This window comes from Schistocerca serialis, chromosome 3 (genome assembly GCF_023864345.2).
Source record: "Schistocerca serialis cubense isolate TAMUIC-IGC-003099 chromosome 3, iqSchSeri2.2, whole genome shotgun sequence".
In the NCBI taxonomy this organism is placed as follows: Eukaryota; Metazoa; Arthropoda; class Insecta; order Orthoptera; family Acrididae; genus Schistocerca; species Schistocerca serialis.
In genome coordinates, this window is record NC_064640.1 from 137,095,889 (window position 1) to 137,119,477 (window position 23,589).

At 45.3% G+C, this 23,589-nt stretch overlaps 1 protein-coding gene across 1 annotated transcript in view; it reads right to left on the reverse strand.

Moving 5' to 3' along the window:
• The window catches only part of LOC126469840 (uncharacterized), a 314,945-nt gene extending 291,729 nt beyond the window's left edge, over window positions 1-23,216 (reverse strand). Inside the window, exons 1-2 of the mRNA XM_050097134.1 lie at window positions 23,001-23,216; window positions 22,355-22,533 (exon numbers count right to left, since the gene is read on the reverse strand). Of these exons, the coding sequence (XP_049953091.1) occupies window positions 22,355-22,500 (146 nt within the window). The 5' untranslated portion in view covers window positions 22,501-22,533; window positions 23,001-23,216. The remainder of the gene's footprint in view (window positions 1-22,354; window positions 22,534-23,000) is intronic.
• Between the last annotated feature and the right edge of the window lie 373 nt (window positions 23,217-23,589).

Sequence of the window (23,589 nt, forward strand, 5' to 3'; positions counted from 1 at the left end):
GCATATTTGGAATAGTTCTAAATTTTCACTTTGTTTTCTGTTTTTCCTCTACGAAAGAATTTTACTTTAGACGATCTCACGCTTAATTTGCATTGATGAAGACCGTTAGAAATGAAATGAATAGAACGAGTCACACAGGTACTGTTAAGGGAATGTAGCTTACCGACGAAGAAGACAGTTACAAAACTTCTAAAAGGTGAGACCTGCGTTTGTCCTGGCGTATAGAATTTTCAAACCTCACCTGCTAGTTCGTAGTCTTTCACTATCGATACCTCTGACTTTGGTCATCTTTGGTGGCACTAGTGTTCAGTGTGTGTGTGTGTGTGTGTGTGTGTGTGTGTGTATGTGTGTGTGTGTGTGTGTGTGTGTGTGTATCTTTCCTGAATTACTCCAAGAACCGAGGTTTTAAATTTGCTCGTACATCGCCTGTCCGTTGCAGTTTGTGCCTCGAAAATAGCGGGGTGTACGCCCGCCGAAATAATCGGCGATAGCTGTAATTATTACCTGGCTGAATTCCCGCCAGTTGTCTGAAAACTTCTACAAGGTATTAATGATCGTCAGCATGCATACGCGGTTTCCCTATTCGCTTAAGAACGCTATGGGGATACTCAAAGAACTCCGGAGGTAGATTACGTGAATCACAGCTCGTAATAAAAGAAAAAAAAAATGGCCCTGACCACTATGGGACTTAACATCTGAGGTAATCAGTCCTCTAGAACTTAGAACTACTTAAACCTAACTAACCTAAGGACATCACACACATCCATGTCCGAGGCAGGATTCGAACCTGCGACCGTAGCCGTCTCGCGGTTCCAGACTGAAGCGCCTAGAACCGCTCGACCACTCCGGCCGACTGCTCGTAACATTACGAGAGCCTACATTCATGGACGAATTAAGATATATTACTCTTCATCTATTACTCACAATAATTAATAAGTGTCAAAAATTTGGGTGTATACTGAAGCAGGCGTAGATACAGAACAAGAAAGTAGGTAAATGATACCTCTGTCCCGTAATTTCATGCTAGTTGGGTTACAGGGTGTAAATACAGATCACGAATTACATTAGGCTGTGGAAACTTCAGTCGCTGTGCGTTATTTTAAATGCGTAGCCCGTCTACTTCACTTCGAACCGTTAACAACTGACAAAACGCGAGTATAGAAAAGAAGGAAATTCTGTTATGTTCATGAATGGAAAAGGCTGATGTAACTTCAAGTCGTATCCAAACCGTGTTACGTGCAACTGTTCGTAACTTTCAATAGCGGAAGTGACAGCGAATACGGCTACGTCTACACACGCTTTTTAGAGCTGTTCTTTTCTTTTATTTTGAATTTAACTTTTGAGTTGCGGTCGTTGCGCGAGAGATTACGAGAACAGTCGCACGACTCTCCGTTCCCTCCAGTATCAGAGAGGCCAGAGTGGCCAAATGGCACTCAGAAGAAATCTCGGCGCGGCGAAGGCGATCCAGAGGCGGAGGCAAATGGTTTCCGGTGGGAATGGCACCCCCGCGCTATTTCGGGCGGCAGGCAGCGGCGAGGCGGCTGCCCGGGTCCCCGAGCCAGGTGTCAGCTGCGCGCTCTCTCACAAGCTGCAACTCGCGCCCCAGACCTGCGTGTTTCGCTTCGCAGAAAGCGCGCGTGCCAGACGCTGACAACGTCGTGGGCCATCCCGTACGGGACGAGCCTATCAATCTGAAGCCACCTCGGCGGCTTGTGTCAGTTTCGCAATTTATTTTATCGATTACCTTTTCGTGCGGCTTCAAAAGGCTGTGCGGGCACCATTTATACCACCGGTAATTCCGATGTGGCCCACAGGAATAGAAATGGGACTTCTGTATTAGTAGCCAACAATGCAAACCACTAGACCACGGAGGTGTCCCGGAGACGATAGATGACAGCTCAGGTGTAACTCGCAATCGACATGTCCAGCCGCTTCTCACACAAACGGCTTAGAGGAAGGAAGGCAGATTGAGGTTTAACGTCCCATCAGCGATGAGGTCATTAGTGTCGAAGTTGAAACTTCCTGGCAGAATAAAACCGTGTACCGGACCGAGACTCGAACTCGGGACCTTTGCCTTTCGCGGGCAAATGCTCTACCAACTAAGCTACCCAAGCACGACTCACGCCCCGTCCTCACAGCTTTACTTCTGCCAGTACCTCGTCTCCTGCCTCCCAAACTTTACAGAAGCTCTCCTGCGAACCTTGCAGAACCAGCCAGGAAGTTTCATATCAGCGCACACTCCGCTGCAGAGTGAAAATCTCATTCTGGAAATATCCCCCAGGCTGTGGCTAAGCCATGTCTCCGCAATATCCTTTCTTTCAGGAATGCTAGTTCTGCAAGGTTCGCAGGAGAGCTTCTGTAAAGTTTGGAAAGTAGGAGACGAGGTACTGGCAGACGTAAAGCTGTGAGGACGGGGCGTGAGTCGTGCTTGGGTAGCTCAGTTGGTAGAGCACTTGCCCGCGAAAGGCAAAGGTCCAGAGTTCGAGTCTCGGTCCGGCACACAGTTTTAATCTGCCAGGAAGTTTCATATCAGCGCACACTCCGCTGCAGAGTGAAAATCTCATTCTGGAGTGTCGAAGTTGTTTCAAAGGAAGCATCCCAGCACTCGCCTTAAGCGATTTATAGAAACCACGGAAAACTTAAATCAGTATGACTGGACAGATATATAAACCGCCGTTCTTCAGAATACGAAATACATGAAATATATTCAGAGTTGCGAACGCGAACAGTCATCAGCTTACAAGAGAAATGACAATGAAAATTTGTGCCGGACCGGGAATCGAACCCGGATTTCCTGCTTATCTGAGCGGTCGCTTCGGCTATCAGTGTACCATTGAAGGCCAGACCCAAATTTCCATATGTCGTCGTTTCGAATCACAACCTATACTCGTAATCACATTATGTAATTTACCTACGGGGGAGGACATTTTTATTTGAAAGTTGCTGCCTGGTATCGGCGGATAAATACGATACTGCAGTCCCTGTGTTATTAAGAAGAATCATGGAATGTTCCTTCGGACATGTACACATGTTTGAAGGAACGTTGCATACTTCTTCTTAACACAAATATTGCAATACCGTACTTTGAGTACGAGTCCAATATCTTACCACTATGTCACCTCGTTCGGTACGGCCGATGGACAGTGGAGTGTTATGGGACCACTGGTTTTCACAGTATATATAAATGATCTAGTAGATAGTGTCAGAAATTCCATGCGGCTTTTCGCGCATGATGCTGTAGTATACAGAGAAGTTGCAGCATTAGAAAATTGCAGCGAAATGCAGGAAGATCTGCAGCGGACAGGCACTTGGTGCAGGGAGTGGCAACTGACACTTAACATAGACAAATGTAATGTATTGCGAATACATAGAAAGAAGGATCCTTTATTGTATGATTATATGATAGCGGAACAAACACTGGTAGCAGTTAATTCTGTAAAATATCTGGGAGTATGCGTACGGAACGATTTGAAGTGGAATGATCATATAAAATTAATTGTTGGTAAGGCGGGTGCCAGGTTGAAATTCATTCGGAGAGTCCTTAGAAAATGTAGTCCATCAACAAAGGAGGTGGCTTACAAAACACTCGTTCGACCTGTACTTGAGTATTGCTCATCAGTGTGGGATCCGTACCAGGTCGGTTTGACAGAGGAGATAGAGAAGATCCAAAGAAGAGCGGCGCGTTTCGTCACAGGGTTATTTGGTAAGTGTGATAGCATCACGGAGATGTTTAGCAAACTCAAGTGGCAGACTCTGCAAGAGAGGCGCTCTGCATCGCGGTGTAGCTTGGTGTCCAGGTTTCGAGAGGGTGCGTTTCTGGATGAGGTATCGTATATATTGGTTCCCCCTACCTATACCTCCCGAGGAGATCACGAATGTAAAATTAGATAGACTCGAGCACGCACGGAGGCTTTCCGGCAGTCGTTCTTCCCGCGAACCATACGCGACTGGAACAGGAAAGGGAGGTAATGACAGTGGCACGTAAAGCGCCTTCCGCAACACACCGTTGCGTGGCTTGCGGAGTATAAATGTAGAAGTAGATGTAGATGTAGACAGCGTAGCAAACTGCCTTGCACGAACGACTGCCGCCAATTCAAAGTCTGACGCTTAGTTTCTTTATCTACTGCTGTTTTCGACAGTAAGTTTCTGTTCTGTACACCGTCTCAAATTTACAAACCTTCTACATCCAACATACTGACATTTCTTCTAATATTCATTTTATACTGCTCTCTCCCCAAACTGAACATGTAGCATTGCAGAAGACACGAAAGAGATCGGCTACGAAATCCTCGTTCGATCAGTCATAGAATATCATTCGTCGTTCAGGAATTCTGAACAGTATGGTTAACAGAAGGAATAGGAAAGATTCAAAGAAGAGCTGCACGATTCGACATGGGTTTGCTGTCAGCGTCAGAGTCACAGAAGTTCTCGACAGTCTGCTGTGGGAAACGTTACAAAAACACACTTTTGTGTAGCGCGGAGATACTTACGCTTAAAATTCCTAGACCCCTCTTTCCAAAGTGAGTCTCTAAACTACTCTGTTACAAATATCTCGTGCAATAGCCACAGCACCGAAATTAGAGATATTTGAGATTATACAGAGCGGTACGGACAGTGTTTTTTCCCGCCGAGGTAATAGGGAGATGGGGAGGAGGGAGTGTTTACTGGTACACTGCGGAGCTACGTAGATGTAATGTGGGCAAGGAATGTCAAATGGAATTTTAACACTGGTATAATTTCCGCCCTTGCGGTTATTCTGACTTGCTGAGTACTTTTCATTATCTTTTCATAGTAATTCCTTTTTAAAGATATGCTTGTATTCAGTTAGTACTTTTCACCTTGAGTTTTCATCGTGTTTATAAATAACGAAAACTCACCGTTTACATTTTTATACGGATTACAAACATCTCAGAGTGTGACTCTGTGGCTCGTTGGCTCGGTGGGAAAATGTCAACTTACGCATCTAGTTTGATATTTTTTATGGATGTAGCTTTATATTTGCAAAACTTTCAGAAGGCTTTAGGCTCTGGCTCTGAGCACTATGGGACTTAACTTCTGTGGTCATCAGTCCCCTAGAACTTAGAACTACTTAAACCTAACTAACCTAAGGACATCACACACATCCATGCCCGAGGCAGGATTCGAACCTGCAACCGTAGCAGTCGCGCGGTTCCGGACTGAGCGCCTAGAACCGCTAGACCACCGCGGCCGGCGAAGGCTTTAGGGGTTCATTAGAAATTAGCTTTTTAGATTTTTCGGTTCCAGGTTCGTCTGCTCCACACAAGACTGCCGCTTTCACGTCCTCGACGTTGGGGATTCCTCTAGGTGTTGCGACAGCGCTAGGGACGGCTCCACAGTCCTGTGCTGGCACTGCGGCCTGCATTCATAACGAGAGGAGAGGGGCTGGCATTCGCCGGTCAGGGCTTCTGTGACACCCGCGAGTATGGAACTACATCATTTAGCTGCGTTGAAGAAGAAAAAAGAAATGCGGTTCTGTTTTGAGGCGATCGCTGACGCTGCTTACTACTAAGCAATTGATGGTGGGTCAGTCCTGCCGCTAACATGAGTAAGGATTTTAATATGTATGGTGATTAGCAGTGATGTTTGCTGAACGGCAGTGTCAGCTTCGATATCGTGATCATCTCAACTTTCTATGTAGTAGGAGGATCAGGAATTACGCCCACTCAGCTAGTGAGGCCAAATGGGGAGTTGCCTGAATACAATAAGCTGTGGCACTGTCATGTAAGTCGACACTTGGTCTAAATGCTCGCAACAAACCGCGAGACAAACAATATTTAACGTTGCGTACAGCGTACAGACAGACCCGTTAGTGTTCGATCAGACTATGTAAAGTGTAGCTCGCTTTGAATACCGCCAGTGCTTACTATTCGTGGTCACATGCAAGAGGTATGCTCTTGTCTTCGTTCACCTTTGAACTGACTTACCCAGTCATTAATAAGAGAGCCAACAGGGGGTGGAAACAATGCGAGAAATCCTTGCTTGAACATAAATGCAGATACTTGCCAATCCTGCCGGTTGCACTGTTGTATCTGACCACGAACGCCACCTGTGCAATCTCCTCAATCCGTGCAATGGTCAGTCGTGGTCAGAACAGCGTTTTGGGTAGGTAAGTTGTGAAGATTTATACCGCATACAGGAAAAGCGAAGAAACGTCATCCGTTAACTCACAAAGCGCACGAAAGTGTGTGTTGAATGACTGGGACAAATGGTTATTGAAGAGGATTGTGTCTAGAAATAAGACAATGACAGCTTGAAAAGTCACTGTTGAACTGAGTGTCGCAACAATTCAGGACCACTGCCAACTCGAAGGGAGCTTCATAAGCAGGGAGAGATGGAATTCCAAAACCACTCATCAGTGATGCTCGTAACAGGGAAACGTGGCCCCGAAGCCAGCAAACGTCGACTATGGAGCAATGGAAGATTCATTTGGTCGGATGAGATTTGTTTCACACTGTTTGCAACATCTAGCCGACGTCCCAGGAATGAAACATGGGTGGGGGGGTTCGATGATGATTGGGGAGCCATACCGTGGTATTCCATGACCTCCATGGTTATTCTGCAATGTCGCATTACTGCCAAAGATAATGTTATCGTTTCGGTTGATCAGGTCCATCACATGGTGCAATGTTTGTATCCCAGTGGTGATGGTGTGGTCCAAGACGACACGGCCCCTGTTCACACAGCTCGCATTGTCCAGGATTGGTATTGTGAGCACCAGGATGAGTTGTCGCATTTCCCCTGCCTACCACAGATACCAGATTTTAATATTATTCAGACTGTGGTCTACTATGGAGAAAAGGATGCGTCATGCCTATTCATCATCATCATCGTAACCCCAACTTGCCACTTGTTCGCAGGAAGAATGGTGTAAGATAACCTTGGAAACGGTACAGCGCCCGTATCTTTCCATTCTGAGACGACTGGAAGATATTTGGGATGCTACTGAGTTTCTAAATTTACATCTACACTCCGCAAGCTACCCAACGGTGTGTGGCGGAGGGCACATTACGTGCCACTGTCATTACCTCCCTTTCCTGTTCCAGTCGCGTATGGTTCGCGGGAAGAACGACTGCCGGAAAGCCTCCGTGCGCTCTCTAATCTCTCTAATTTTACATTCGTGATCTCCTCGGGACGTATAAATAGGGGGAAGCAATATATTCGATACCTCATCCAGAAACGCACCCTCTCGAAACCTGGACACCAAACTACACCGCGATGCAGAGCGCCTCTCTTGCAGAGTCTGTCACTCGAGTTTGCTAAACATCTCCGTGACGCTATCACGCTTACCAAATAACCCTGTGACGAAACGTGCCGTTCTTCTTTGGATCTTCTCTATCAACCCGACCTGGTACGGATCCCACACTGATGAGCAATACTCAAGTATAGGTCGAACGAGTGTTTTGTAAGTCACCTCCTTTGTTGACGGACTACATTTTCTAAGGACTCTCCCAATGAATTTCAACCTGGCACCCGCCTTACCAACAATTAATTTTATATGATCATTCCACTTCAAATCGTTCCGTACGCATACTCCCAGATATTTTACAGAAGTAACTGCTGCCAGTGTTTGTTCCGCTATCATATAATCATACAATAAAGGATCCTTCTTTCTATGTATTCGCAATACATTACATTTGTCTATGTTAAGGGCCAGTTGCCACTGCCTGCACCAAGTGCCTATCCGCTGCAGATCTTCCTGCATTTCGCTGCAATTTTCTAATGCTGCAACTTCTCTGTATACTACAGCATCATCCGCGAAAAGCAGCATGGAACTTCCGACAATATCTACTACGTCACTGATATATATTGTGAAAAGCAATGGTCTCATAACACTCCCCTGTGGCACGCGAGAGGTTATTTTAACGTCTGTAGACGTCTCTCCATTGAGAACAACATGCTGTGTTCTGTTTGCCAAAAACTCTTCAATCCACCCACACAGCAGGTATGATATTCCGTAGGCTCTTACTTTATCAGTCGACAGTGCGGAACTGTATCGAACGCCTTTCGGAAGTCAAGGAAAATGGCATCTACCTGGGAGCCTGTATCTAATATTTTCTGGGTCTCATGAACAAATAATCCTGCACCGTATTAGGCATCGTAATGTGTTATTGGTGTTTTCATATTTTTCTCCAACCCGTGCGAATTTTGAAGTGTACTCTGAAACACTGCTTGGCAATTTTCAGACTAATAAATCACTGCCAGAGGCGAAGACGCGAAAAGGGACAGAAAAACACCTGAGATACTACTCGCTACAGAACCTCGGATCTTCAAGCTGTTTTTGTCTGACAGTTAGCCATAAAGCCACACACGATTACACTATTACTGGCGATAAATCATTAGAAATAATAATCCTAAAATATCTGGATGTATCATTCGGAGCCACCTGAAGCGGTACGACCCACATAAAACTAGTAGAAGGAAAAGCAAATGGCAGAGTGAGATTAATTGGAAGAACCTTAACAAATTGAAATTTATTCAGAAAGGAACGGAGTTTAAAAAAGCCCTCGTCCGACGAATTCTTGAATACTGCTCGTTAGTGTGGGAACCAAACAGGTGAGGGTTAATAGTGGAAACAGAGAAGATCCAAAGAAGAGAGTCGCGTTTCGCCACAGGTTTGTTTTGTAAGCGACGGAGTGTTAAGGAGGTGCTGGTCAAGCTCCAGTGGCAGACGCTACAGGAGAGGCATTGCGCACCGAGTAGAGGTGTACTGACAAAATTCCGAGAGCGTGCGTTCCACGCATAGTCGGACAATACATTTCTTCCTCCGATATAAGTCTCGTGATGTGACCCTCAAGGGCAAAATCAGAGCAATTAGAAATCATATGGAAGCTTAACGATAGTCGTTCTTCCTATGTCCTACAGGCGAACAGAACAAGAAAAAGGATAGAAAAGATGTATATAGAGAACTTATGTGCCACCCCGCTTTATGCAGCAGAAAGGTAAATGGAAGATTTTATACTAAAGTAATGAAAAAGTTCGCTTTATTGCTCCTTCAGTAATTAATTATGTATTTCTGGAGTCTTCTGGGCAGAACAGTTACTTAGATTAACTAAAAATTGAGTTACATCTCGAGGGATTAGTGGGAAGTAAGGGCATTTAAAATTTAGAGGGGCAAAAAACTGCGAAGTACAGGCATATTAACATCGGCGTAAGAGCAAGAGCTCTTATCGCAGTAGACCGAAAACTTTTCGGTTTCAGCGCCCGTCTCCCTCCCACTGATTAAGTACAAATTAAGAGACAGCTAAGTGATTAACTTTCTCATCTCAAGAACAGCAAGGAGAACGTCGTCAATACACACACACACACACACACACACACACACACACACACACACACACACACACACACAGAGAGAGAGAGAGAGAGAGAGAGAGAGAGAGAGAGAGAGAGAGAGAGAGAGAGAGAGAGAGAGGGGGGGGGGAGGGGGATTGGTGTCCCAATAAGAGAAAAGCTCGCATTCGTGCGTTGCCGGTTCCCTGAGAAATAGTCCATGGTAACACGGTTCTGCGCCCTCGCTTCAACTTGATTCGGAACAAAATTTACGCATTCATAACGCTCTGCATGTCTGAGATGCAGAACGCCACGCTCCGGCAGTCAAAGGGCAGCATTAATTTTCGTTAAGTACCGCCGCCGCACCAGCTGCATTTGCGGTCCCGCGCCGACTTCGCGTCTCTAGGATTACGATTGCATTTGCACCCTAGTCGTTAATTGCGCTGGTGGCGATAGGTCAAGTGCAGTCGCTCTCGGGCTAGTTTCACTGAAACAGTTTCAGTCATATTATTGCAATGTACATCTACATACATACTCCGCAGTCCACCATACGGTGCGTGGCGGAAGGTACCTCGTACCACAACTACCATCTTCTCTCCTTGTTCCACTCACAAACAGAACGAGGGAAAAATGGCTGCCTATATGCCTCTGTACGAGCCCAAATCTTTCTTATCTTCGTGGCCTTTCCGCGAAATATAAGTTAGTGACAGTAAAATTATACTGCAGTCAGCCTCAAATGCTGGTTCTCTAAATTTCCTCAGTGGCGATTCACGAAAAGAACGCCTCCTTTCCTCCAGAGACTCCCACCCGAGTTCCTCAAGCATTTCCGTAACACTCGCGTGATGATCAAACCTACCAGTAACAAATCTAGCAGCCCGCTTCTGAATTGCTTCTATGTCCTCCCTCAATCCGACCTGATAGGGACGCCAAACGCTCGAGCAGTACTCAAGATTAGGTCGTATTAGTGTTTTATAAGCTGTCTCTCTGTTTACTTCAAACGCCTACTGTTAGTGTATTGCCAAAACGAGTTGTCGAATTTTGATCTCAAACTGAATTGAATCGTATACCTGCAGCACAAAACACGACTCTGCGACCTTCATCAGGACCAAAAAAAATGGCTCTGAGCACTACGGGACTTAACATCTGAGGTCATCAGTCCCTTAGAACTTAGAACTACTGAAACGTAACTAACCTAAGGACATCACACACATCCATGTCCGAGGCAGGATTCGAACCTGCGACCATAGCGGTTGCGCGGTTCTAGACTGAAGTGCCTAGAACCGCTCGGCCACACCGGCCGGCTTATCAGGACCGCTGTTCTCTATATACATAAATGATTTGGCGGACAGGGTGCGCAGCAATCCCCGGTTGTTTGCTGATGACGCTCTGATGTACGGTAAGGTGTCGACGTTGAGTGACTGTAGGAAGATACAAGACGACTTAGACGAAATTCCCAGTTGGTGTGATGAACGGCAGCTAGCCCTAAATGTGGGAAAAAATTAAGTTAATGCGAATGAGTAGGGAGATCAAACCTGTAATGTTCGGATACAGTATTACTAGTGTCCTGCTTGGCATAGCCAACTCGTTTAAATATCTGGGCGTGACGTTGCAAAGCGGTATGAGGTGGAACGAGCATCTGAGAACTGTGGTAGCGAGGGCAAATGGTTGACTTCGGTATATTGGGAGAATTTTAAGAAAGAGTGGTTCACCTGTAAAGGAGACCGCATATAGGCCGCAAGTGCGACCTATTCTTCAGTACTGCTCAAGTGTTTCGGATCCGCACCAAGTCGGATTGAAAGAAGGCATCCAAGCAATTCAAAGGCGGGCTGCTAGATTTGTTACCGGTAGGTTCGAACAACATGTAAGTGTTACGGAGATGCTTCGGGAACTCAAATGGGAATCCCTGCAGGGAAGGCGACCCGGCATTTGAAGCTGACTGCCGAACGATTCTACTGCCGCCAATATACATTGGGCGTAAGGACCACGAAGATGCGAAAAATTAGTGTGTGGGGCGCTCAACTGCGCAGTTATCAGCGCCCGTACAAATTCCCAACCTTTTCTCAGTCCAATCCCGCCACTTTCATGAATGATGATGAAATGATGAGGGCAACACAAACACCCAGTCATCTCGTGGCAGGTGAAAATCCCTGACCTCGCCGGGAATCGAACCCGGAACCCCCTGCTCGGGAAGCGAGAACGCGACCGCGAGACCACGAGCTGCGGACAAGAACAGGAAAGGAAATGACAAGTACAAGTAGTACTAGTACTACTACTACTACTACTACTACTAGTACCCTCCGCCACGTACCGTACGGTGGCTTGCGAAGAATCCATGTAGATGTTCAAATGCGTGTGAAATCTTATGGCACATAACTGCTAAGGTCATCAGTCCCTAAGCTTACACACTACTTAACCGAAATTATCCTAAGGACAAGCACACACGCCCATGCCCGAGGGCGGACTCGAACCTCCGCCGGGATCAGCCGCACACATGTAGATGTAGATGCCGTATAGATGTAGATATGAACTGATATTAACAAAGCCATCCTCACTGCATTTACTGCCTTGAGAATGACAGTGAGGATGGATGTCGAATTTCGGCTCATTTTGAAAACTGTAACCGCTCGCATCCCCGCAAGTTGTTCTATAGTTCACACACAGGGAAAAGGCTAGTCCTACAGTTATAGATGTACTCTGCGTATCACTGAAGTGAATGACAGAGGATATTCTTTATTGTACCAAACATTAACGTTTCTTACCGTGCCATTAACGGACGGAGCGTGGAATTAGATTTATGACTGCTTGTGCGCTTCCGTGCGAGCTGTTATGCTTTTTTATTTGCATCATATCAACAAGTTTCTGCCCAAAAAGCTGGATGCCTAAGCTTTCTAAGAAGATTCTCGCGAGATCTATGACGCATTTCCGGTTGTGTCTGCGAGTTAAGATTTTTTAACATTTCTCTCAGACTCTCTTGTCGGTAATCAAGTATGAAGTTTTGAGCCATACTTCTTTGTATACATTCCACGTCCCCTGTTAAACCCAACTGATACGTGTCCCGTAGAGTTGACCTGTATTAAAGTTTGGGCTGTTACAACACACCTTCCGCACCATTTATAAATTTCCTGTGAACTGTCAGCGGCTGGTGCTTCTGGAATTGATCGAAGCGTCGATGTCACAAGTAAGTGCAACGTCGTCTAGAGTTGGTGCGCACAGAATTGTGCTGCTACCATGATGGTTGCCTGTCTTACTCTGGATCTGTGGTACAGTGTCACATCCATGTTTCGATGGTTTTGCACGAAAGCTGAGTCTGTTACATACGTCAAGAAAAACTCCACCCTTGTTGCCTTTTAATCATCAGTCAATTTAGGCGCCACAGTACGAGGACAGGTCTCCTTAGTCTAACGTTTGTGCATGATTGCTATAACACTTTCCTTACTAATCCACAATTCCTCTGTTTGTCAATTTCAGAGACAGTAAGCGATTTTACACCAGCGTCCATCACATTTTCTCGACAAATAACAATAAAAAATATTCAACTCTCTATAAACATTCAAATTATTATAGCCTAAAAATTACAACATTTAAAAGAGCCCTGAATGATGAGGGGTTTCCAAAAGCCTCGTTGATGAATGAAGGTGCTTTATTCGCAACTACCGGTTTCTCCTCAGTAGAGACGCATCTTCAGGTTTATAATGGTTGTATTTTCACAATGTAGATGGACAATTACGGAGTCACAGCATTCGGGAAGTTATCCACGTTAAGAGTTAAACAACGTTTTCTGTTGTTGTCTGTCATTACGCTTTTAGACCGTTGTCCGAAAATGGCAGATCCAAAGCTTCTTTTCCGTTCCGATCATTGCATTACTTCAATAGTTGCGCTCTGCGACAGTATCGCGCTGTGATTACGAAATGACAAAATTCCTCCAGACGTCTGTCAGGGATGCGACGATCGAATCGATCCAGGAGTAAATTGGATATCTTACCCCCTGCAGATAAGGCGGAAATGATATCGTATCACGAATTTCCCTTTTGTTTCGATGAGTTGTGACGACAGGCACACGGAAAACATAAAACTGACTCACGTTGCCCGAAGCAGGAATCCAAACCACGAGCTCCGCTTGACGAAGCAGCGACTAAGCCTTGAGTTCACTGAGACAGCCCAGAAAGGATTCCAACAAATCGTCAACACATTTTCTGCTCACGGTTTCTGTTCCGTACATTTGCAACAACAGTGCATGCTTCGTCGTCGTCGATTTTCTTGATTAGTATCAAAACTTGGTGTTAATACGTTGTTCAAGAGTAGTGTGACATTCATCACCACGCACGCTATGTTCTTAATGGAAGCAACTGACAAAGGTACTTCAGTGTATTGCGTTTGGCGCTGTGTGCAGTTTCTGAGCATATATCTCCAAGCCCATGCAATATCACGCGTTTCTTAATGGAACCTGTCATTTCGATAGCATCCATTGACTGAAAAATACAGACGAGCTGTGGGTTTTCTTGGCTAATGAGAAACCGCCTGCTTAAACTTACAGGACATCAGAATACCGAATTCAGGCGGGAGGAATAGAAAAAAAGCTACAACTTGGCTCGTATTCTCACGTACGTGTGTTTAAAATTAGTGGTTTGCAGACCATTAACGGTGGGAAGTATTGAAAAGGGCGGAAAAGCAGATTTTTTTCCTGCAACATTAAATGTCCCATCTTCAGAAAAATAATCAAAGGCCTTTTCTTTTCAAATTATGCTTGCTGAAATCGTACAGAGCAGTGACAAAAGAAGCCGTGGCAACAACTGGTTCAACAGTAACAAAAAAATATTTCCGACTTTACCGACAAACGTTTACGTCACTCGAAACGACGATGACAAAAAATTCGCTTGGCACAAGATGCGGGGTACTTAAAATAACTGATGACATCAAAGTATCACATGCGTAGCAAGTCTCTCGGACGCACATCATAAGGTTGCCGCGCTAAAACTGCACACGTGTCTTTTTTTTTCCTTCGGAACGCGTCTAGTTTTTCACACGCTCCTTAGCAATAGAGGAGCACTCGGTTGTGTGTGCATTGTCTGGAATTGGTTTTTAAATATGAAACAAATTCCACACGTAGAGTATTGCGAGATTAACAGTTATGACATGAGGACGAACGGGAGCGAGAACGAAGAAATGTCAGCGGAGGGAAAGTTTCTGAAAAAGAGGCTTAAAATACCAAAAGTCTATTACAAATTATTTCCACTTGGAAAACAATGGTGGCACAATACTATTTGTTTCGTCTAATTCAAATTTGCATGACGACCTGAGGTGCCACATATAATGCTGCTCATATGAAATGGAGGAAATATGGTTCTAAATGGGAGGGGTGAGGGTTTTTTCATCCTGAAGCACAGCAAAGGCTTAACTTGTTGCTTAAACGAAACTCTAAAACTATGCTGTCCATCATTGTTCGACCATTGCTGATAGCTATGGATGTCGTAACATAGTTTCTCGCCAGGACTGTAGACATAACCGACAGCTGTAATCAGCCTAATTTCATTATTCGACAGCCGGTTTTTCCAAATTGGTAGGGCAGATAAATTTATAAGATTTTCCCGTGTTTTCTGTTTTTGTTTTACACTACAAAGATTAACGTAATGGCGAATGTGGGGTTAATGTAAAAGACTTAATTTAATTTATATATTGTCTAATGAGCGCAACAATGTTTAGAACGCCGTTTTACTTTTTCTCCGATTGGATCACAACTAATAATTTTTTACGATCATCAGGTTCAGCTTCTTCCAGTCATCGTCCCCAAGAGGGCGGCACATTTACCCCATCAAAGGGGATCCTTTGTTTGTAATAGATCAAACAGTGAGTGAAGTGAGCGACGATTGTGCACAAGCGCCAGGGTAAGGCATCCAAGAGGTATGCACTCATTTTTTTCAATGGTTTTATATGTAACACAAGGTTTTAAATTATGTCGATAATGTTTTATACGAAAGCTTCATTTGTGTAATTATGGAATTGTTAAGTTACATATCTGCTTTCTTTCTCGGTTCACGTATGACTATGCCTACAACAAGCGGAAACCGGCAATACTGCAAAAATTATTAATTGTGATCGAAAGCGTGTAAAAATAAAAATGTACGACTAACCTCTCGTCATTCGTGGATGTTTAGAACTCTGAGCGTTTAACCCTCTGTTGAGGTGCTCGTCTTATTATACATATTGGCTAGAAATGGTAAGAGACTGCAGATGACAGACCAGATACGGCTCGCCATGGGAAATTCGAGTTAGTTCCACATATCAGCACGATGTTCCTTTTATTTGTCTCATTTAATTTCTCTGTTGAGTCCAGGTATTCTGTGACTGAGGGGGACGACAGTGTGGAATACCCCGCCTAGCGCTTTTTGCACCTTCAAAGAGAAAATGTTTGGCCAGTGCCTTCCGCCGATCTGTGGACTGTGTTAAATGTGAATTTCCAGCGACCAGGTAAAAAACAACCAACAGAATATTACGTTCTCGCCCCCTCTGGCGTTCAGAGCTTAATGCCGCCCCTTTCCCGCCTCTTGCCTGCCAAATACCGACAATTAAAATTTTTATACATCTGAGTGGTGTCTGTTCTGTCCGGCAGCTCCGACAGAACAGACACCAGTCGTGATGACGCAACTGGCACATATATTTATATGAAATAGAGGATGGAGAAAGAAATGGAAAGTAAGGGTGGGAAACTCGTGACTTCTTGGCGCACAGTGCATTGTGGTAATGCGAAAGCTGAAAATTGTGCCGCAGCCCGACTCGAACCCAGATTTACCGCTACTCGTGGGCGGTTGCCTTAACCGCTTCGGCCACCCGGACACGTTTCGTGACAGACTCATATTTTCAACTTATAACACGCTGCACTGCAGTATCTCTCGTCTATTAACCACCTACTCGCAAATTATTAATTCCCTTAGACTTCGGATGATAACAGTGCATCCGTACTAAAACAAATGTCAAGGAGCCGTCGCGCTCTTTTATATATAGTACTGTTCTGTGTCGGGCAGCCGGCCGGAGAGGCCGAGCGGTTCTAGGATCTACAGTCTGGAACCGCGCAACTGCTGCCGTCGCAAAAAATGGTTCAAATGGCTCTGAGCATTATGGGACTTAACAGCTGTGGTCATCAGTCCCCTAGAACTTAGAACTACTTAAACATAACTAACCTAAGGACATCACACACATCCATGCCCGAGGCAGGATTCGAACCTGCGACCGTAGTAGTCGCACGGTTCCAGACTGCGCGCCTAGAACCGGGAGACCACCGCGGCCGGCCTGCCGTCGCAGGTTCGAATCCTGCCTCGGGCATGGGTGTTTGTGATGTCCTTAGGTTAGTTAGGTTTAAGTAGTTCTAAGTTCTAGGGGACTGATGACCACAGCAATTAAGTCTCGTTGTGCTCAGAGCCATTTTTCTGTGTCGGACACGTCGCGAATCAATAATTTACGAGTAGGAGATTAATGGACGAGGACGAGCCTGCGATAAGTTGGAAATCTGATCGGTCAGCAACCGTGTCCGGATGGCCAAAACGGTTAAGCGGCAAAACCGGGTTCGAGTCCCGGTCCGGCACAACTTTCAACTTTCGCCATTGCATTACCACAATGCACTGTGCGAATGGAAGTTACGAGCTTCCCACTCATCCTTTCTCCTTCTTTCCCGATCCTCTATTTAATAAAAAAAAATTAAAATTTTAATACCAGGATTGGAATGGGCTACTTCGAAGATTGGCGCGATTTCGCGAATTCAGCCGAAAGGACACATCCATTTGCTCAGGACTGTGCACACTCTTCCGTGTGGAAGAAAAAGGTGTGCATGAGAATGGTTTCGTTACGCAACGAAATGAATTCGAACTTTTGAGACTGAATGAAAACGGAAAGGAAAAAGAGTGTTTAACGTGCTGTCGACGGCGAGATCATTAAAGAAGGGGCACAAGCTCGGATTGGAAAGGAAATCGGCCGGGCCCTTTCAAAAGGACCATTCTGGCAATGAGATTAAGAGAGGCAAGTGTGAATCGACTGGGGGCTCTGCAGCTATGACCTGACGGGACAATACTTTAGGAGTCTAACGGGTGCAGATGCTGTTAAACTGCAAAGAAGGACTGCTAACTACCCTCACATGCACAAGATTTGCATAACTGAGGCAACATCTACCTCCTTACTCTGAAAGCTGATGCAGGATGGAGTAGAGGAGTAGGACGTAACGAAAACCACTCCATAGGAACATCTTAGACAGTAATGGCACCAAAAACATCGAAGAACTATTGTGTTGTAGAATATCGACGAGCTTTGTCTATAATCATCGCCAAAGTAAAAGTCTACATTTACATCAACACTTACAAGTACGTCTATTAGGCAAGACACATTACTGTGTGTGACGAAACGTACTTCACGTATCATTGTCACTTCCCCCTTTTCCTGCCGGCCGCTGTGACCGAGCGGTTCTAGGCGCTTCAGTCTGGAACCTCGCGACCGCAACGGTCGTAGGTTCGAATCCTGCCTCGGGCATGGATGTGTGTGATGTCCTTATGTTAGTTAAGTAGTTCTAAGTTGTAGGGGACTGATGACCTCAGATGTTAAGACCCATAGTGCTCAGAGCCATTTGAACCGCCTTTCCTGTTTCATTCGCGAATTGCGCGCAAGAAGATCGACTGTCTGTGAGCCACAATATCACCTCTAATTTCTCTAATTTTAACGTCGTGATTATTTCAAGAGATGTGTACGAAGAAGTAATACATTGATTCCATTTTCTTGGAACGCACGCACTCAGAATGTGCTCTCCATGGTTAGCATCTTCTAGTTACCTCTACGGTGGTTAATTAAATTGTCTGGTAAATCTCCGTGTGACATTAGTATACATCTCCAAACTACTCCGGAAGCCATCGTGCGAAGCATGGCGGACGGTGCCGCGTACCACTACTAGTAATTTCCTCTCCTGTTCCACTAGCAAATACAGCGAACTGAGCGAGATGGTGCAGTGGATAGCACACTGGACTCTCATTCGAGAGGACGACCGTTAAAACCCGCGTCCGGACATCCTAATTTAGATTTCCCTAAATCGCTTCAGGAAAATTCCGGGATGGTTCCTTTGACAGGGCACGGCTGACTTCCTTCCCCATCCTTCCCTAGAACGATGGGACCGGGGACCTCGCTGTTTGATCCTTTCCCCCAAATCAACCAATCACTCAAATACAGCGAAGGAAAAAAAAGCTTTCTAAAAGGCTCCTACGAGCCCCAATTTCTCCCATCTATCTGCGAGGTCCTTAACGCGAAATGTACATTGGCGGCAGTAGAATCGTTCTGGAGTCGGCCTTAAATGGCAGTCCTCTCAGTTTCCGCGATAGTTCCTCACGAAAAGAGCGTCGTCTTCCATCCAGGGCTTCCCATTTGAGTTGACGAAAAATCTCCATAATACCTGTGTGTAATCCGACCTGATGGGGATCCCGAATACTCTAACAGTACTCAAGAATGGGTCCCACTAGCGTTCTATACGCCGACTCCTTTATGGATAAGCTCCAATTTCCCGAAATTCTCCCATAAGACGAAGACGAGCATTCGCCTTCCCTGCTACCACTCTGAAGCGCTCCTTCCATTTCATATCACTTTGCAACGTTAGATCTAGGTATTTAACTGATTTCTTTGTCACGCAGCACGCTACTAATGCTGAATTCGAACGTTACAGGATTGTTTTTCCTACTTATCCGCGTTAACTTACAGTTTTCTACATTTAAGCAAACTGCCATTCATCACACCAACTAGAAATTCTGTCTCGGTCATCTTGCATACTCCTACACTACAGTTACTTAACGATGACACCGCCCCTTACACCATAGCGTCATCAGCAAGACCCCCACGGCAGGATTCACGTGGGTGATATAGCTGCAATCGATCCACACAGGTGGTCCTAGGTACATGGCGGTTGTGAATAATTCCACTGGCTGACCACAAATCGTGTAGTTACATGAAAGCGGGTGTTTATTTCATCTACTCACGCGAACGACATGAGCGTGCGTTAAGGGTAAGCTGAAGGTTTTAGATCAAGTGCTGTCCTGAACGGCTTCCTAAATTTTGTAACATTTGCTTTGTTCAAATATATCGTACACAGTAAAAACCTGTCACATTTCCTTGAAGTGTACTGGACTTTACTTTAGCTTAAGACGATGTCTTCCGATTACGCACCATCTACTGATGAATCACAAACCTGTTGTGATATCCCGTACGCATGTATTATTTTGAGTAGGTGGCGGTGAGAAACTGTATTTTAGGGTATCCAGAAGTCAAGGAACCCTGCATTAATTTGGAATCCTCCGTCTATATCTCGTCAACGAAGAGAGAAAGCTGTTTTTTTCATTGTAGACAGGAGGTTAGTTGGAAACAAACTAGAAGCTCAATCGCAGACCATGAAATACAGTCGCGAACAGTGGTTTCGGCCAATGGAGCGACTCAGTATTCGCTTGGAGCTATCTAAGGACCATGGCGAAGAAAAATTTGAAACCCACTCGGATCGCCTACGAATCCGGACGTGAACACAGCACATAATTCGGAACGCAGCTGAAATGGCTACACGTACTTGCTCCTATTAATCAGAAGAGTGAAGCACAACTTTAGCTTTCAGTCGTTCGAAAAGCCAACCGTGTGGATTTAAGTAGCGTGGAAACTCGCAGGGCACCGGGTATGTCGGTAGTCTACGTCCTGCTCACTGAAGCAGGGATGGGTCAAGGTCTGCAACGGAAACCGCGACCAGAATTCACTTGTCGCCATTCAGGGCAGAATAAAATGGAAAAAAAAGACAGGTGTGGCCCGGATGAGGACAGGGCGTTATGCTCCGAGTCAAGTGTTGCAATACTCGCATGATGTGGTGAACCGTACACCACACGGCAAGAGACAGTCATTTCGTGCGGCGTTTGCTACAAAGGGATTATTTGCTAGACGTCATTAAACCAAACAGGCCAGTCTGCATATGGTGGTTAAGCTCTTTCTCTCACTGCGTCTCGTTTGTGAGGATGATTGTTCGATCAGGCAACGGTGTGAACCCAGCTCCGAAGGAAGAAAGAAAGGTTAAAATTTAACACCTCTTTGACAGGGAGGTCATTAAAGATGGATCATTTGCGTAGTTGGAGAAGGACTGGGGAAAGTGTCGGTGCGACCTTTCTCGAAGAATCCTGCTGGAATTCGCCAGAAACTATTCATGAAAACGACGGGTAACTTAAATCAGGATGGGCGAATGGGGATTTGAGTTCTGTCTCTTCCTACCGAGAATTCAGTGCCTTATCCTCTGCGCCATACCGAGCAGGGTAGCGTAGTGGCTAGCACACTGGTCTCGCATTCGGGAGGACGGCGTTTCAAACCCACGTCCAGCCAGCCTGATGTAGGTTTTCTGTGATATCCCAAAATCGCTTAAGGCAAATGCCGGGACGGTTCCTTCGAAAGGGCACGGACGATTTCCTTCTCCATCCTATCCTAATCGGAGTTTGTAATCCGTCTCTAATGTCCTCGCCGTCGACGGGACATTAGACACGAATCTCCTCCTCCTCTGCGCCATGACTCTCGTTTCGGTCCTCACATGAAGGAAGTTCATCGACGATGAGGTCATTAGAGACGGAGTACAAACTAGGAATGGGGAAGGACAGGGAAGAAAATCGGTCGTGTCCTGATCAAAGGAACAATCTTGGCTTTTGCCATAAGCGATTTAAAGCAATCATGGAAAACCTAAGTCTAGAGGGCCGGACGGGCATCAGAATCGTCGTTCCCCAGAATGAAAGTCTGGTCACTGGTGTCTTACCACTGCGACTTGAAACTTTTCAGGAAATATTCAGTAATTCGCCTTTTTAAGAAAAAAATAGAAGAAGAAACAGCTGCCTTAAAAATGTGTCCTGTGACACATTGTTCTACATCTGCTCGCGTTTTGGTTATTCATAAGTGAGCTCGAGTGTACCTCGTGTAAGAGGAGAGCATATTAGAGAGAACTGCAAACATTATATAGGATACACGAAGTTCGTCTCAACAGGCGATTGCTGAATGTCGCCACCGCGCTATAAAACACTAGTTCTGGAACCTGTAAAGAGTTGCCCGATAAAGATGACAGCGTTAAGATTAAATTTAAACTCTTCGTACACGTAGTGGCTACTAGAGATAGCATTAGCTCACTTGGACAAGGATGGTGAGGGAAACTGGTAGTAGCCCATTCGAAGAACTCACCACTGCTGATGGAGTGATCCAGGGGAACAACGGAAAACAATTCTGACTGGCTGGGCGGGGATTTAAAGCCCTCTCCTCCGGAACAAGAGTCCAGGTCTTAACCACAGCGTCGCCTCGCTCGGTAACTAAACGAGCGGTGTAAATATAAGAACAGCAACGAAATACAATTTACGCTACACTTGTTACTCGAAGGTGAGCCAGTGGGTTTAGCCTGAAACTGGTGTCGAACTGGATTTGGAGGCAGCGGACAGAGCCGCCGCACAACTGAGAGTTGTGGCAAGCTAAGCGCGACAGCGCGCCGTGGGGCGGGCGGCACAAGTGGTAGCGGAAATAGTTCAAGTTCCTGACCATATCAGCTCAACGAGCTGCTCACAATGGCGAGGAAGTGGGCAGGAACCTGTTGCAGTTCTCGTCGCGAGTCCATTTAAGCACACACTACACTGCTGGGCGAATCCTTTCAGTTTAAAAAACCAAGGACTCTTTTCAGTGTGTGCATAAGCTCACGTACGACGGTTTGCACTGTTTTGTAGAAAAATCTTTTTTCCGATGCGCAGCATCAGCAGCAGAACAATAATTTATTCTACTCGTACACGTATACCAGAGTCCACAAGTACTTCACAACTATTTTACTGTGTCTCGGGAGTAGACTTCAATGTGACATTGCAAACTTTTAGCATATTTATATAAATTAAGTCAGACACGATTCTAAGTTTTCAGTAGCTAAGCTTAGTTTTTTAACTCATCTTTTGAACTAGCGCATACAGTATTTTTCAGCAACAATAGAGACTGTACATCTAACTTTCGTTCTTTTTCAGCAGGAAGGTCATCGAGAGAAAAGTGAGGCTACGGTTTAAAAACTTACTTGCAGTAATAAAGTCGCCCATCTCTGTTGACATGCACGGTCCACCCTGGCTTGAGGCTCTGTTGCAGCTCAGCCAGGTAAGTTGTGCTCGACACAGCCTGCTCTGCCACAGGAATGACATCATTCCAGTTCGGCTGGAGTAACATGGGCACCCGAAACCCCACTTGCAAATTCAGATCCTGCAAAAATGCATGGAGAAAGTGAAAGCAGCAGTTAGACAAGCGCTGCACAGTACCGCAGCGCAGTTCTTGCAGAAAAGTTCTACGATAGCTCTAGCTAGCTCTGTTATCTGCGTGTTTTAGGTGGAAAAAAAATTATGGGTACCTGTGTTTTTTACAGATATGAAAACTGTGGCTTTGCGCAACGAGGTATTCCACAACCAGTATCTAAAGGGCACACAATACGTACTCGAGGCTATAATACGGCTGAAAACGACACTTTCAAGGAAATGCCTGATTTGTGTTCACTTGTAAGCAATAATTTCGTATGCAGAATCTAGGAGAGTGGACAGCAAATGTTGTCATGCCAAATAAGATCGATGTTGCATTCGCGTAAAGCAGTAAACAATTTTTTTTATAAGTCAAAAGTTGCATCATTGACAACACTACAACAATCATTCCAAACTAATCAATTGCACTTTACGTACCTTTCATTCAGCTGTGTCGAAACTGACACAATTTCGCCCCGTTGTTTATTGTTACACTCATGAAAATATTCTGTTCCAGTTATGTATTCAGGAAGTTGTTTGCAGTCGATAAAAAAAACAAGCATATCAAGAATGTGTAAACAAATCGTTGGTTTTCAATCCCGTGCAACGCTATTCTCTTAACACAAACACGCCCTGCAACAAGCAGCAGCTGTCAGCCAGCACTGCAGTTGTAGCACAACTCCTCTGACATTGATGTCGCTTTCCGCCTGCGCCTTGCGAGCGAAGCGCTGCCGTGGTAAGCCCCTGAACTACGTCCTAGGCCTTCAAAAGATGGTTCCAGCAGGCCGCATGAAAACAAAGCGGTAGTTTTCATGGACGCCTCTCGGCACAGCGGACGTATTAAGTTGTAATACATAGAAGTCATACGGCTTAAATAACAGAAAATTACTGGAAATCGTCTACGCAAGTTTAAAATTTTGTAGTTTCGGTAAAACGAATAGTTCCAGATCGTCTCACTGCCGCCATTATATTCACTGCCAGTTAAATTCGTCGTTGAGTGGCGGTCTGTTTAATATTTCGGTAACCA